This window comes from Pholis gunnellus (genome assembly GCF_910591455.1).
Source record: "Pholis gunnellus genome assembly, chromosome: 1".
Classification (NCBI taxonomy): domain Eukaryota; kingdom Metazoa; phylum Chordata; class Actinopteri; order Perciformes; family Pholidae; genus Pholis; species Pholis gunnellus.
In genome coordinates, this window is record NC_136528.1 from 19,351,626 (window position 1) to 19,368,247 (window position 16,622).

Consider the following 16,622-nt stretch of genomic DNA (forward strand, 5'->3'; position numbering starts at 1 on the left):
ATGAAACAAACCATCTGGGACTAAAGTGAGTAAAGGTTTTGGTTTTGACAAAAACAGATTGTGGTTTGTGGGTAAAGGTAAGGTTGTTAGCCGATATAAGTGCGAGTGTTAAATGCAACAGCATTACAATAATGTCAGCTCGTCACTCAAGTGAGGCAGCGGAGGCACCTTCGACCGAACAGAACATTATTCTAAAATGTAGTTTAGGATTAGGCTGTGTGGGTTGCATTCAAATTAATTCAAACAAATTACATGCTACTTTTAATTAGATTGAACTAGATTTGTTTTAAGCGATAGCTGTAATGTGTGAAGACTCTTGTAATCATGGTGGTGAGATAAATGGAGTGAGCTGTAAGTGTGCTTTTGTGTGTGCGTGTGTAATGTACTAACCTTGGCTCACTGACCATGGTGATCACACATTTCCGCTGTGGCCTCACACTGGTCCATGTTTCTGCCAGCGCTACAATTGCACTGGCATCAAGTAGACCGTATCCATATGAATGGCTAACTGCAGAGACCAAGAGAGGAAACAGACGCATGAATGTTGGCCTGCTGAGATCAGCATCCTCGCTCTGCTCCAACTATAGATGAGTTAGTTACATTTTAAGCTTTCACACAACAAATTCCAGGGCCTTGCATCTCTAGTTACAATTTGGTTTATTAGAATCATAACATGCTAATGAGCCTCGGAGGCATCTGCAAACTGCAGATGGCCGAAGAAAACTTGGAAGGAGTTGCTGTACCTTTGCGCCCAACCCCATTTGTTCTCCAGTCGTTGGTGAGCAGGTGGGCAGGGTGAGAAGTTCGTACAACCAGATGCTGCATATCCCTCCAGGTCAGATTTTTACTGGAACGTGTGTATGTGCAAGCACACACGAAGACACACACAGCAACATAAAGAGAAAGACACACACACACACACACACACACACACACACACACACACACAGGGAGAGACACATGGTCAAACAGACGCCTCTGACAATACATCCTAGAGTCTTAACCTGCAGGTGGACAGCTGAATAAATACAATGAAGTACCAGTCACATACTTTCCTGAATTAGACTAAATCTTCAGTCAACATGTGTTTGAACTCAATTCCTGCCTATAAAAAGTGTCAACTGGTTATCCTGCCTGCCGCCATGCAGGTTTGAATGGACAAAAAAGGGGTTACAGCAGGTCACAGTTGGGTTTAACTTTAAAAAAAGGTAGAATTTGTATTGCAATCGCCTCACTATTTTTGCCACAAGACTAATTACTCATTTTCAGCACTGTTCTGCCGTTCATGTTTGTCCCTCCATTAGCGCTGCGTGACTGGATAAGAATGATTAGTGCTGTTGTTGTTAATACACTGCAAGTCTGTCAGGCAGAGGGGTTAAAAAGTAATTCATAAAAAGGGATAATCAAGCAGAATGGCTGCATAAACAAGTAGCACCTGCAGTTAAAGCCTTATTTAATACAAGAGTGTTAAATCTGTGACAAAAAAAAAGCTAGAAAATGATTTTAGCTGTTGCCACCAAAGGACCAATTTGCAATCGGAAAACTTCTAACTACACTGATAAGAGTGGGGCTTGAATTCAAACTACTAAAATCATTTTTCAACATTTCTTTCTAGAATAATCACAGCACAGTTTAATCATGAGTTTGTTCTGTACAGATTATATTTTCTGTTCTTTTCACGGGATTACAATTATTTCAATCAACAAAGGTCAGGGAAATATGCAGATGGGGAAGGTTAGAAAGAGACTGCAAAGCTGAAGAGAATTGTAAGGCTTGGGGAGACTCGGGAAAATGGTGATAAGCACTTACTTGGCCTCAAGGGCAAGAGCGATGATCCCAGCAGCCAGCGGGGCGGAGGCAGATGTGCCTGTGTGGGAGTCTGTGCATTTTGATTTGAGGTCTGTAGTCACCTATGGAGGATGAACATGGGAAAGCTGAAATAGACAACTCCGACAAAACAAAAAAGTTCTTCCAATTCAGGTTTTTTGAACTCTGGTCCGTCCTCAGACGGTATCACAAATCCTAAACTTTCCCAGCTTAATATTGAAAAATACATTCAGAAGACTTAAATCCTGGTCACCTCATAACTGTGAATTTGCCTCCTTTAAGAGAGAAAACAACTTTACCCTCCATCCCTACCTGGCTTACTATCTCATACGTATTTACTGGCGGTGGATATAGCCGAACAGATAAAGAAGCAGGAACTTAAGAGCAAAACGTCCTCAGCCCGGCTCCCTGGACCAGCTGGAAAAATCAAAGCAGGGAAATCGTATAACTTATGCTCTGCCTCCCTCAACAACTACCAGTGAGATCAACTGCTCCAGTAGAAATCTCCTCAACGACCCACAGCAGAGCGTTTTGTGGTCGTACTGGGCATCTCCCAGGAGTCAACTTCTGCAGCTGAATGAATGCAAAGCAAGGCGGTGCAGATTCAGCATGTTTGTACTCAGCAAAAATGATCAGGGGAAGGATAAAGGTTACAGAACACTGCTTTGCAAAAAGCCCTCAATCCCCCACGGTAAAATCCTACAGGGCAGGTCAATCTAGGTCACTGAAAAAAGCAGTTAGAGTCAAAATCCTGCTCCCTGTGCTGGCCAACGCAGAGCCTCCAGAAACTGATCTCTTAATAAATGCAGTGGCAGGACTGATTTTAATGCTCTAATTATGCATTCAGGAGCTTCCCGTATGCCCCTTTCTTTAAATTGAGAGAGAAGGATAATATAAGTGAAAAACACCCTGAAACAGACATTAACATATTTGCTCTTGCAGAACCCCAGAGGTCCCACGTTGTGTTTTCTACTCCATCTCTTCATTCCTGGGTTCATGAGTGACAGCACAATTAAATGAGTACAGCACTGAGGCATTAAGAGACCAGCCACATGTCATGGAGATGTCATAGGCTGTCCGTCCAGTTGGCCTGGCTCCTAGACTGTATGCTAGAAAAAGAAAGACTGTGCGTGTGTGATTTTGTGTTTGTGACAAGAATATTAAGCAGCAACAGATTGCCAGATGGAGTTTCAGCCGTTCACAATTCATAATAATTGTAATGGTCCAAGACTGAATGAATGGAGAAGAAGTAAAGGAGGACAGAATGAAGAAGTCGAGCTGAGGTTCAGAATGGGCTGTATGTATGGAGCTGAAACAATGATTAAATTAATCACGAAGTCCATTCAGATAAACAGTAATCTGAAACTATCTTGATAATCAATTCAGTCATTATTCAAGAACAGAAGGCAGTGGTTCCAGCTTTGTAAATGTGAATACTTTCTGTGATAGCAAGCTGCATCTCTGGATTTTGGACTGTTGGTCGAATAAAACAAGACATATTCTGACCATTTAGAGACCAAACAAATCACTTTAATAAGAGAATAAATCGTAGGTTGAACTATAATTAAGATAATTGCTACTTGCAGCCATGTATGTACAAAATGTAAATGCATTTAATATACAGTACGAGTTTAGAAACTTTGAAATTGCATCTAAAGAGATGAAATATTTTTCTCATTATCTAGCCCGTTTGTCTGCACATTCACGCACACCTGGGTGATACGATTCACCGTCCTGCCCAAGGTTTCACACTATCCAGGGATCTACCTCTAAGAAACACAGCAATGCGCTAAAGCTGGGCGATATGGCCGAAATATGTCATTCAGATTATTCCATATCTCGATAACAATATGTATCATGAGATTGCATGTTTTTTAGTAATTCAATAAATGAATAGTCTTTATGAAATGACCACATGGTAAAGCCTATTTTTGTTCACTCCTGTGTGAATTGTATACTTGACAAAGTGGTTCTCATTTTCTTGTCTGAGTCTGACTTTCTACTGAATTCGCTTTGTTAACGTCGTAAGAGGAAGGAAATGGGTTTACACGTTTGTTGAACCTCAAGGATAAACCATTTGTCACTAAAACATTTCAGCAGCTATGAAGAAGCTGGGGTTCAAGTAAACTTTCCCTTGGAATAAATATTCTTACGTTTTTACCACAGACACGGAAGCAGAAGTTCAGGTAATGTGAGGGACAGGAGGAGAGGAAGAGAATGAAAGAAAGCCACAACTCACTATCTGTTTCTCGTTGAGGTTCCCCGAGCTGTAGGTGGTGGCGAGAGTGGAGGAGCAAGCCTCGCTGTACCAGGGCACGTTGCCGTTCTGGGTGGAGCTGCTAATGGACAGGGTGTAGATGCTGTTGGTGTAGCCGTCGCAGTTACAGCTGTCCTTCTCCCTCCCTCCGTTCCCAGAAGCCCACACAAAGATGGAGCCCAAACCACTGCGACCCTGGAGAATATACAATACATTCAGACAAACAGAGAAAAAAACAACCACAGACCCACATTCTCATTCAGTCATTCATTGGACCACACTAACCAGAAAATAACAAAGTCTCATTCAATCTGTAATAGGAATCCCAATTATAGAAAGGCAAATTTGTTTCAGGGCTCATTTCAAAATGGGCCCATTAAAATGCAGCATAAATCCCAGAGGCCGGGGTGGTCACTCAGTAAATTAAAAAGAGCTATACATGGCATGACAGCAATGCAATACAAAAAGGCACTATATGACAACAGCTCATTGTGATAAATCATTCAACCTCTCAGCCTTTGAAGTGCAATCATTTCCATCTAAGAGCCGCTTTATTGTATTGACTAGAACTATCTCTCTCTGCATTGAAAAAAAACAGATACGCACCACCCACACCGCCGTCTGACAGCACTGTCACTGTGGCAATTATCTTAGTAGTGTCAGTGGTCCCAATCAGCTTTACGGCACATGCCTTGAATCCTACTGCTCTATAACAAGAGTCAGAGTTAGCTGGATGATTGTGTTTGTTCATGGAGTGCAGATGTGAGAGCCTGTGGTGTGATCTGTATGCTTATTAATCTGTTGACTTGTTCATTTTTTTTTAATATACGACACGGCCCCCGGGAAGCGCTGCCATCAACAACAGGACCGGTTACGTGGGGTCGTGGTCCCTTTTTGGTTAATATTCAGATTGCTATTTTTTTATTTACTGACAGACTATTTTTTTAAATTCCCCCCTAATATCTCTGTTTGGAAGCCTTTGATTAGAAATGCTTGTCATGTTTTCAAAGCTTCAGTAACTGTTTGGTTGGAATTCAACAACAACAAAAACCTCTTCTAGGTCTTCTTTTAAACACTAATTCACACTTGAGACACTTCACACATGCCGACTGAGTGAAAAAGCTGAGCGATAAAAGATGAGCAGGCCGTTTAAAAAGCGCCCTTCAACTAACAATGAATATTGAAAGAAAAAACTTTTCATACTTCATTTCTGTCAGTGCTGCTTCTATTCATTTTCCAAGATTTTCCTCCCTGGTGGCTTTTAGAGGACATTCCCTTCCATTCATAATTGTCAGGGTCAAAAATTGCTTTGTTCTTCCCGCTTGTGTTCTCTCATGCTTGAACAGTTCAATTACAGACTGCTGAAAGGAAGTCACACACAGGCAGTAAATAATTCCTGTCCCACAAAAACATTCACACACACACACACACACACACACACACACACACACCTCTGTCACTCCACGCAGAAAGGCTTCTTTGGCGAGTTTGGCAGGTCCGTCGACAGTTTTGCCGTCATCCTCTGGGCCCCAGCTGGCGCTGTAGATGTCGATGTGTTGGGGATTCAGACTGAGGGACTGGGCCTCCACCATGTCAGTCACCTCACCATCCAGCATACGAACACCTGCATCCACGTTCACACAAACACACACAGGCACACACCAGATGAAAGAACAGAAAGGGTTTGTTAGTGGGTATAGATAGTATTTTTGTGATGAGTCAAAGTTGACACCAAACTGAATACCTAATAAACAAAGAACCAAAGTGATGTGAAGGGATAGCAGCTCGACGCTACATTTTTCATTGTGTTGTAGCCCTGTAGTTTTACCCGACTGTGTGCTCATGCTTCGCAAGGTTTGACATGTGTAGGGACAAAGCAACACTGCTGTGTTGGTTGTTTGATTTGCATATTCATAAGCTTGTTTGCAATGCTGTACATTGTCTGTGTGCATTTGTGCAGCCGACATGCAGCACATGCTGCTGGTGTTGGGTATTTGTGCAACCACTGAGACGCTCTTATGGACCCCGCCATGTAAATCAACGTCATCTCTATTGATTTGCTTCGGCGCTTGAGCTCGTTTAAAAAAAAAGGAGAAAAAAAAAAGAAAAGAAATGAAATGAGATCAATTGCATTGTGGGTGGACTGCCTCAAGTGTGCAGCAGACTTCTCAGACAAAAAAAATCCAGATAGAAATATGAAAGACAACATTAGTTTTCTTCCTCTTCATGTCTGGGTGAAGTTGGTGTTACTGTCTGACTGTAAATTGAATCAGACTTATTTCAAGGGAAGCGAACAACTTAGTCAGTGAGGTCAGTAATCATTGATCAAGGGATGTTCCAGAGGTCACACACACACGCACACTCACACGCACGGTGCTTGTCCTAAAGTTCCACCACAGAGAGAGTGGTGGGAATTCATAGACGCCTAAAAATCACAGAAATGTTCCTCTTTGTTGCATTGCGGGGCCGGTTACTCCATGTTGCTCTATATGGGTTAAAGCAACCAGGCACTGGCTCTTTGAAGTCCTCCAAAAGCATCTAACAGGCACTGGGCTGCTAGTGTTTCCATGGCAGCCTGCACTTCTGTGAGAGGGCCATGTGATTCGCTGAGGAAACTCAAATATTTCCAGTCCTCATCCAAAATACCCAACCACCCCAAAAACTAGAGACCAAGGTTGTTAATGCACAGTGTCATGAGCTGCCCATTGACTGTCAGATCACATTAAAGCTCAAGTAGATTAAGTATTTCTTTAATTGACAAAAATTGGAATAAAAAGTATTGGAATATTGTTTGAAATTACAACGGGGATAATGAGCTACAGTACGGCAGCTGGCATGGAGTCAAGTGTCACAGAAGCTTTTGCACTGCTACTTCTGCACTCGCCTGGTTTTAACATGGCAATTTATGTTCCAGACTTTTATTTTTATGCTCTGGAGAATAACGCTTGTGTGTCGGGCTTCCAGCTGTTCAGCGCTACCTGGACTGTCGCGTGTTGCCGTGCTGTGTGTCATGAGTTTGATGTTCAGTGAATGTTTGGCATGTCACTGCAACTTGTAAAATTTCACACTTGAACTTAAATACAATCACTGGCAATTATGAGGTTAGATTACCGTGACATATCAAGACATTAAAACTAAGAGTTGAAATGTTTCTCAAAATTTAGAAAGAGGATGCAAACATTTAAAAATAAGGAAAATAACTGCTTGAAATTACACTAGAAATCTGTGTCTTTTTTCAAATCTTAGTTTAAATGTTTTGATATCTGATGGCGATAGATCAGAATCAGCTTCAATGTCCATGTATGCAAACACTGCTCCCAATGTGCAGAGACAGAAATTGAGTTACTGTTCTGCGTTTTACTCTAGTTTCTGATTCTACTGGTGAAAGAGATCCTTGGGTCTGGTTAAGAGTGAAGGTTTTAACAACACTGTGTTGTAACAACACTCCTGCTCCGCCTACTCGATCGCACACAGCCCACTTGTTATGATAGAAAAGCTGATGCCATGTGGTATATTCGTACTGGCCATCTGGAGATCATAAAGAGTTATGGCTCTATTCTGACGGGGTTCAAACTTCAGGAGCTAGAAGTAGGCATGAAATAAAAGAAATAGGCTCTTCATAATGAAACAAAGAATACAAATAAACGTTGTTGTTTTGTTAATATCAAACAGCTTCTTTTGAAAAATGGGAACAGAAACGACAAAAACAGTTCCCTCCCTGTAGGCAGAAACCCATCAGGGTGCAAAATCCTTTTTAGAACAAACAAATTAATATTTCACAATATTTTGCCACTCTCACATATTTTGTATCTTCTCATACATGAGCAGATGTCTGTTTGTGAGTCTCTGTCACTGTCTAACTGATGGTTTTCATCTAATGATGTTTTCCATTAATAGTGCAGAATTAATTGTGGCACTGCAGTCAAAGTCCGACCCTTGTAAGGCCAAATCCAGGACCCATGTGTTTAGTGTACTTTTCACACTAGCACTTGGTGTTAGCACTAACACTTGAGCACTAAAAGCTCAATGGAAAACAAGGTAGCACATTAGAAGTACAAAGTGAGGGAGTTGTAAAGTACACAGGCTTGATTCAAATCAAACCATGTTTAGTTAAGCTGTGATGCCTTTCTCTCTCAATCTCCAATTTGCTTTTGTTATTGCTATTCACATTATCAATAAATCTGACAATAATGTCTCAATTAAAGGGATAGTTCTGATGTTTTGAAGTGGATTTGTATACTTACTATACTGACCATAGTCAGTGTATTAGGTACAGTAGATGACTGTTTTTTTTGTGTGATGCCGCACATAGCTTTGCTCCTGTGCGGCAAAGTGGGGGCGTGCCGCACATCATCTACTTTAGGTAATACATTGACTTTCGATAAGTACCTCATACAACCTCACTTTAAAACATCAGAACAATCCCTTTCAGCGATTAATCATTCATCAACAAAATCTAGTGTGGATAATATATATAAATATATATTATAATTTTCCAGAGCACTATGTGATGTCTTCAAAATGCCTGTTTTGTCCAAAACCCTGAAATATTCAATTTACAAAAGATAAAAAGCAGCAAATTCTCTCATTTGAGTAGCAACTTTCTGTCGATTGAATAAAACGACAAGAGAAGGAGAGAGACAGAAAGTATCAAGCATGTGATGCTGAAGAGCAGCAGAGACTGACATCACAACCCGGGCGTCAGCGAGACCCTGTCAAATGTGTATTCTGATGATCTGACTTCAGCCCGTCTGACATGGCTTTAAAACAAAACGTATAGAGGGTGTTTCTATAAAGACAGTGTTTGCAGTACTGCAGTCAAACTCTGAGGCTCTCCCTCTTACTTCTTTAGAGAGTCGTCTCTAAATACATTTCCGTAGCACTTTGTCATTTTATATTGAAGAGTGTATATGATGGTTCTTTTCTGCACCGATCTACAGCGGATACTGGAACATTAGGAGAGAGTTAAGTCAGCCATTTGGTGCAACTTGTATACAAGCTGGGAGTAATACATTTTGACATTAACTTAAAACAGATTCCGACAACGGCATGGCACCGTGTCATTTCGGAAACTGCATTCCACTGTGCTTTTTCAATACCGTCACTCCATGCAAAACCGATACAGTGACAGTGAATTGGCAATTCACATCACATCTGTGATGGTGCTCAGAAAGATTCTGTGGCATGCTGTGCCTGGGAAATGGGCTGAAAATAACACTGGCGCTGCGGAACAAGTATTTCAACATCTCTGGCTGTCAAAGAAGAAAACTGAGATGAAACTAGGGTCAGCGCCCGTGAGATGGAATCAATCATCCGCATGTTGTATTTGACCTTACCTCCAATCTTGGCATTGTAGGCCACACCGACTCCACAGATCCCGTTGTTGGCTACTGCTGCCACTTCTCCTGCACATCTTGTTCCATGTCTAGAGGGGAAGAATGAGAAAGTAAGAGGTATGTTTATGGAAACGACTTCCCATTTGAAGTGTCATTCACCTAATGACACATCATTTTATCATTTATACATGTATAATTAAATAAACACGCAGGTAGTGTGCATGTCTAACAACGGCTGCTTGTGAGAGTTCATGCTCCCTCCTCCACCGAGCTGTAGACTGAGGAAAAACAAACTGGTGGAGACAGGTTCTTGGCTTTGATTCCTTTAAATAAATCTGAATTCCCATTTGTCTAAAAGAAAACATCCATAGATTGGAGACCTATGTACACTATCTTATGGCCCCCTAGCATTAGTAACCTTGGAATGATGGCCGGCCTGAATCGAATCAAATCAAAGGAAAAGGGAAATAAGACGGTACACTACGGTGAATTAGATTTGCCATTTTCACAATGGGTCTTTCATTAAGCCTGAGCCTCTGTAGTAACACCTAGCTCCAGGCACCGCAGTGAAGAGATCCAAGAAGCCAGTACAGAGGGGCTGATCATCACATTCCAGTCAGGTGCATTCCCCTGGTCCGCCAGATGGATACGCACTCCTAATGCCTTTCAAACCATGGCGCAATCCCCCACTGAAGTGCAGCCATTCCCAGACAGGAATGCTGGAGCCAGGGCAACACTGTGCCACATCAGGAAACAACAGAAACAGTGGTCTTTCACTACTGAAGGAACCATCTATACCAGCAGGCTTCCATTAAGGCACTCTGGGTATCCAGCCAAACCAAAAACACAAGAATCAAAACAGCACATCAGCAGCAGACATCCTCCCCTGACACAATAGGCTCTATCTGCTGTCAGGATATGGACATGGACATCTGACTGTAGCCTGCCAAAACTGCTATTAACGGTTATTAATGAATATTAAAGAACTCATTAATCACCTAGTTTGAAATGCATTTGAGGTTGGAGGTCACAGAGGCCATAACCCAAAATGATTTGACAATATTTCTAATAACCGTTAAGACTTCTGCTTTCAGTAAAGATACAGGTTTAACGACAGAAGGTCAGAGAATTGCAACGCATCTGCTGGCCCCTCGAGATCTCTTTAGACACACGGATGCGCTGAGAGGGCGGAGGTTAATGTTAATGCCACAGTCAACATTGGCACCACGTCTGTAACGTGTCACAGGACGTCAGTTAGATGGAGGCCAAGGTCCAGCTGCAGCATGCTAATAAAAACAACTTTATAGACAGAAAGGTAAACACACCCACACCCCCCCCATCTGCTTTTCCAGAGAGCCTTATCTTGACATTCCTGAAAGTGCTGGGCTGTTTACTTTGGGAGTCGTATGTCCTACAGCATCCGTGTTTGAGATGCAGCTGATGATAAGGAGCAGCTCAGGTGTCTGTGGTGGGATGCCGGGCATGCACAAGCATTTACCTCCAGTGTTTAACGGAGCCTTTTTCCAAATCTTCCTTTGACAGATTCATTACAGTCACTTACTTAGATGGTAGACTGATTCATATCATGCAAATGCTGTTACAGAGGTAAAGCTTAAAGTTTCTGAATCGTATTATGCAAGAACTACTTTCATAATCATGCTCTTGGGAGTGATTTTTCTTGGGAGAGATAAAATGGATACGAGAAGATATCCTTTTACTGCTCCCACTCACTGCTCGGGTCAATTTGAAGATTCTTTGTGAAATCTTGTAAAAGCGAAACTTAAAGAGTCTCTAATGTCAAGGCAAATTAAAATCTATTCCATATGATATCATAGAAAACCAAGAAGAAACGGACACATTAACATTTAAAAAAGCTGGCAACACGTTTTGCTTGAAAATGATCGTAAACGATTATCAACACCAGGGCAGTGATTTGGCAAAGAATCTGGCGATACAATACGTTTCATGATACAGGGGGTTGCACTTCAACATATTCCTGTAAACAGGCAATTTTTAGACCACCATATGCATACAATCTGAATAAAAAACGTTAACTTGTTTATGCTATCAGAACAGTGGGTTCTGCATTTGCACATTTAGTCCCTGTAACATGCAACATCATTACACTACTTTTCGTGCCATTTCTGAGCCACTGTCTGACATGAATCTGTGCATGTAAACTATCAATTAAAAATCGTTAGTGTTTTTGAGAATTGATAGTTTCACAAAACATAAAATGCGTGCATCGCTATTTTCTTACGCCCCTGATCAACAGTGTTGCAAAGTTTCATCTGTCCATCGACTAATAAATGTATCAGCTAATCATTTAATCTCGACCCATTTTTTATTCGACCACATTAAAATTGGTAATCAACCGAATCAGCTTTTAAGACCCAAAACCTCATGAAGAATCCCCCAAATGCAGAATTACACCATGGCGAATTAGAAACTTTGACTCCGAGTTCATCTGTCAACAGGATGATCAGTTACAACGAGATGACTGAGGAAGCTACCAGGCTTCTGACAATGAGGGCGGGGCAAATGAATGTCCTCAATTTGTCTGTAGGCACACATTTCTAGTGTTCTGCTGTGCCGACACATGAAACCAAACGCTGGATTCAACCTGCAGGCCAGAGGCCCAAGAGGGGACAGCACAGGACAGGACAGGATCACTTTAAGTGCTCCAGTGAAACCACTCCCAGACATTGTCTGCGGGGTTAAAGAGCTGTATGTCAATACAAGTACAGCATTGTAAACAAGTCACACAGAGTATTGATCATCACTGCTGTATCATCTACCTAATATATTCCCTGACACACTGGAGGACTCTCCGACTTTATTTAGTCTTAACTCTCAGAGTTATAAAGCATACACAAATGAGCAAGTGAATATATCTTTTTAGATTAATAAAATATCACTGTAAAAAAATCTTGTAATTTACCACAAGCACCATCATGTTGTCCTCGTCTGGGGACACGAAACGCTGAGATACAATGAATAACCCAACACTCTAATTTAGACAAGCTTCCAGCAGACCAAAACAAAACTCAATGAAGCAAAAGTCAATTAATGTGCCTGGCACATTAACAACATAATGGAAACTATCCATCTAAAGACTAAGTGCTGCGTGCATACCTGTGCTGCTTACAGCATCAGTTTTCATCTCAACACGCTTACAACAGCAGTTACAGTGTGAACATGCTTTGTATTTAAAACACTTTGATGCCTTCACTAATCCCTCTAAAAAAAGAAAAAACTTGATTAAAAAGTCACTCACTTCTTAAAAGGAACAGGAGAGTCAACAGAGAATAAACTTCACAACACCTTTTGCATCGGATACATTGTCGTCATACGTAATGGTGATAATAGAAGATTATGGTGAACAAAGAGCAATTTCAGTAAAGTCTTGTTTCCGATTACAGCGAGAACAGGCCCCGTGGCAGAATCTAGGCACAGAGACTAACTCAGGTTACAGCAACGTCAGTCGGCTGCAGGCCTGAGGCCAACAAACACAATCAGTATTCATAGTCACAGCTGGCAGAACCATTATCACTGTGCAAAACCTAAACTGAGTCTCTCTGGAGGCTTGCTAAAGAGACATGCTATTGTCATACAGATGTATCCAAACTGTGTCTGTTGTGCAAGGTATTCACCCAAACCTGCACTGGGCCAAAGAAGCATTAAGAAAACCAAAAATGTGGCTTATTATATAAAGATTTGCCACTGATGCTGCAGGTTTTCTTGCGCTGCGAAAACAGCAATCCTCTAAGGTGCCGCGTATGATGGGTGATCCTTGACAATCCCAAACTTGGCTCCGGATTTCTTTTGACTGGATGACTATGAAAAACTTTGAGTTGTGCTTCAGGAAGGGAATCTTTTTTGTAGCAGATTCTATTTGCAAGTCTTGGGAGATGAGGCAGGATATCTTGCGTAAAACCAAGCGGCAAAATAACCAGTAATTTGGTAATGGGATGAAATGTTTGGCCACTGCAGCTTTATCTTTAGTGCCTTGTAAACCCATGAGGGTTGGGCACATGACGTGGAAATAAATAAACGATCAATCATATATCAAAAGGATTTCTGTAAGACTTTCAAGTTGTACATAAACTAAATTGAGAGCAAAGCACATTTCATCATATAGGGTCTGATATTGCAATGATATATTGTGACATATGCACTTGTCCAGCTTTTTATTGATCTTATTATCTTCACCCACTTCTCGCCTAGAGTCTGGCAAACAACATTTTCCCTTCACATAGTGCTTCTCTCTCACATTAGCTTAATTACTTCTTCTTTTTTTTTTTAAATCATTGAGGCTCTCGAGGCCGTGGATGTAGCCTTTGCTGTTCATTAGTCTCTGGGTTGCACTGAACCTCAAAAGGTAAATCCAAACAACTGTTAGGCTCTGCTCATTCTTAAGTCTGTTAATGGTTCTGCAAGGTTACTAATGAGCTGGCCTTCAGGACAAAACGTCTGCCGATGTTTATAGGGCATGGTAGAGAGAGGAATATGAAGGCAATGTCTAGAGAGAGATTAATGTAGGTTCAGGTAAAAATGAAATCAGGCAGCTGTTAAATAGGTCCCTCCATCAATCGCTGTGCCTTAAATAATTCTGAATAGACATTGCAGTGAGTCTGCACTGCCCTTTGTTTGGTTCAGCGAGTTTACCTCATTTTTCCTGTGCATCATCAAGAAAAAAAATCTGCCACCACCAACAATGATTGATGTGCAATGAACATGATATTCTGCATGTTAATTGCACATGTTGAATAGTGTGATTCGTACCATATTTTATACAGAGAGCTAGCCTTGATCTAAATCAGGAGGCACTGAATTGAGTATTGTAAAAAAAAAAAAAGACTCCATGCCAGTTTGGCCAGGTTTCATCCAGAAAATGCATATTTGGAAACCATTTTGATAGGATGGACGGGGAAACATCGAGATCCCATGCCGTCTTAGATAAACATGAGGGTGAATGGCCCCATTGCTACTGAGCCATCCTCACTGCTTCCCGTATGCTGGGAAAGAAAGGAGGCCTTATGGAGGTGAACAGAGATGGCCTTTCTGCAGGGAACAGACACAGTCTCACACAGCCTTTCACATTTTCAATCCCGCCCACAGGTTGTTTACACATGCATCTGCACCAACCCGGTGTAAAGTAAGAGAAACGGGCACAAACACACACAAATATGCCCCCTCCCAATTGGTCCTGCCACGAGGAAGACACAGAAAGCTGGGTGGCAAGAGATAAGGGCTGAGGTGAGCGAGGGTTAGAAAGAAGGGGCAGCCAAAATGAAGGAAACATCAATAGTAAGTGTCTCAGCTGGGCTCTGGGCCACTATGAGCCACCAGAAGAGCTTAAGCGTGCCTTGGCACAGAGTGTGGATCTGTAGAGCTGGAGGGATCTTCTCTTCTCCCACATTCTTCCACAAGAAATTCCACCATTTAGGGTTTTGTTGATGGTGGTTGGGGAAAACAGTTTGAGGCACTGGCACAGAATCTTAAAAACATTGGGCTGCACTACAAAGCGACAGCATATTGTTTACACTGTTTCCATGTTTATCTAAACTTTTACTGATAATTGTGTATGTGTGGGAGTGTGGTTCTGCTCCAAAGTAGAATTCTATTTTTTATATGTTTCACAAAGCCTTTAAGGAGTTGATGCCAGATTGGCATAGATACAGTATGTTTTGGCCATTCTGCAGCTCTTTATCCCCCGGGCCTCCATATTCATGGTGCCTTCGCCTGGCCCCTGCCTCAGCTGGGGACGTTTGATTTCCATCCCTGGCAATCTATAATCTTCCATGCCTATCACTAGTAATCATGGTGAGCCTCTGGATAAAACAGCCTCTCAGGCCAGTGCCCCACAAACATAAGATTACAGCGAATTAGAAATTAAAGTCAGACGGGAGGTAGGCAGTTGGAATGAAGGAAGACGAGCAAGGACCCTCCAGAGCCAAGAGATTTGCTCCGTTTCATTAATGCTGATGAACTTAATTCAATCAATTCTCTGCAAGACATCACTGTGGTGGTAAACAACTCCTAATACCATCTGCAGAGGCCACTGCAATAAAGCCGTTTTCTTCACATACTACCTCAATCCTAGTGTAGATTTAGTCTACTTACCCCGGCTATAGAAATGCCCCGCTGGTGCCTGTGCGATTTAGGAGGCCAGAGCAAATCCACATGCTCTGAGTTGGGGGCAGGATTCATATTAGTTATTGCCCATTTTTACAAAGTAATATCCGCTAAATGGCTAAAAATCTAAATCTCTAAATCTCTTGGCTATGGCCTTTAGTTAGTTTTGTTCCAAGAAACGGTGCCCCAGCCATAGGCCTGTTTACGTGTCAGCTGTCAGCTATGAGTGAGGGGGACAAATTAATGAACAATATCATCCTGACACGTCTTCCACACAGCCGGCATTTAGAAAACACAGATGGGTGTTTCCCGAGCAGGCCAACAGACAAAGAGAAATGTTCTGTGTGTGGATTTCTACCTGTTGTCATTAAGCTGCGTGTATCGAGGCTGAGGATCTGGGTCGCCATCGTTCACATCGTAACTGGCATCCGGGTCCTAAATAAAGATGCAGATAGTCAGTTTTGTCACAGCCAAGTTAAAAAAAAATCTGCAACATTTTAAACCACAGAACCTGTCTGCATGGAAAGTACTCTTAAAATAAATCAGTCACTTTTAGCACAAAGACGACACTATCTGTAATTTAAAATCTTAGAATGAAGATAAGAACAGATTATCATATTGTGTTTGCTGCTGCATTAACAGCCTCTCCATGGAAAACATAATGTTTCAGCTCATTTAGGGAGTTATACTCACGTAGTTCTGCATCAAGTCAGGATGGTTCTTCTCGATTCCATCATCCAGGATGGACACCACCACCCCTTTACCTGTGTAGCCCAACTGCCACGCAGACTTTGCATTCAAGTCACGGTGGTTGCTGTTGTACTGAGGATGGAGAAAGCAAATAACTTAGGGGTCTCTCAGATAATTGGATTCCATCTAGTACTGACAAGAATGTATTTTTAACAAAATCTGAAAGAGCGTACTATTAAAAAAAACAAAAAAACATCTCATTTAAAACTGGGCTTTTGACTGAAGCCTCCAGGAAAAAAAAAAAGTGCAGCTTATTGAATTTCAGTTATTCCTTCTTCGTGAACAACTAAAGTTTCTGAATGAGGGGAAGGCGG

At 41.7% G+C, this 16,622-nt stretch overlaps 1 protein-coding gene across 1 annotated transcript in view; it reads right to left on the minus strand.

Annotated features, from left to right (window-relative positions):
• Positions 1-16,622, minus strand: part of furina (furin (paired basic amino acid cleaving enzyme) a) — a 74,663-nt gene that overhangs the window by 11,236 nt on the left and 46,805 nt on the right. The window contains exons 5-12 of the mRNA XM_079162647.1: positions 16,252-16,380; positions 15,917-15,993; positions 9,421-9,509; positions 5,536-5,708; positions 4,067-4,279; positions 1,810-1,910; positions 744-847; positions 391-508 (exon numbers count right to left, since the gene is read on the minus strand). Of these exons, the coding sequence (XP_079018773.1) occupies positions 391-508; positions 744-847; positions 1,810-1,910; positions 4,067-4,279; positions 5,536-5,708; positions 9,421-9,509; positions 15,917-15,993; positions 16,252-16,380 (1,004 nt within the window). The remainder of the gene's footprint in view (positions 1-390; positions 509-743; positions 848-1,809; positions 1,911-4,066; positions 4,280-5,535; positions 5,709-9,420; positions 9,510-15,916; positions 15,994-16,251; positions 16,381-16,622) is intronic.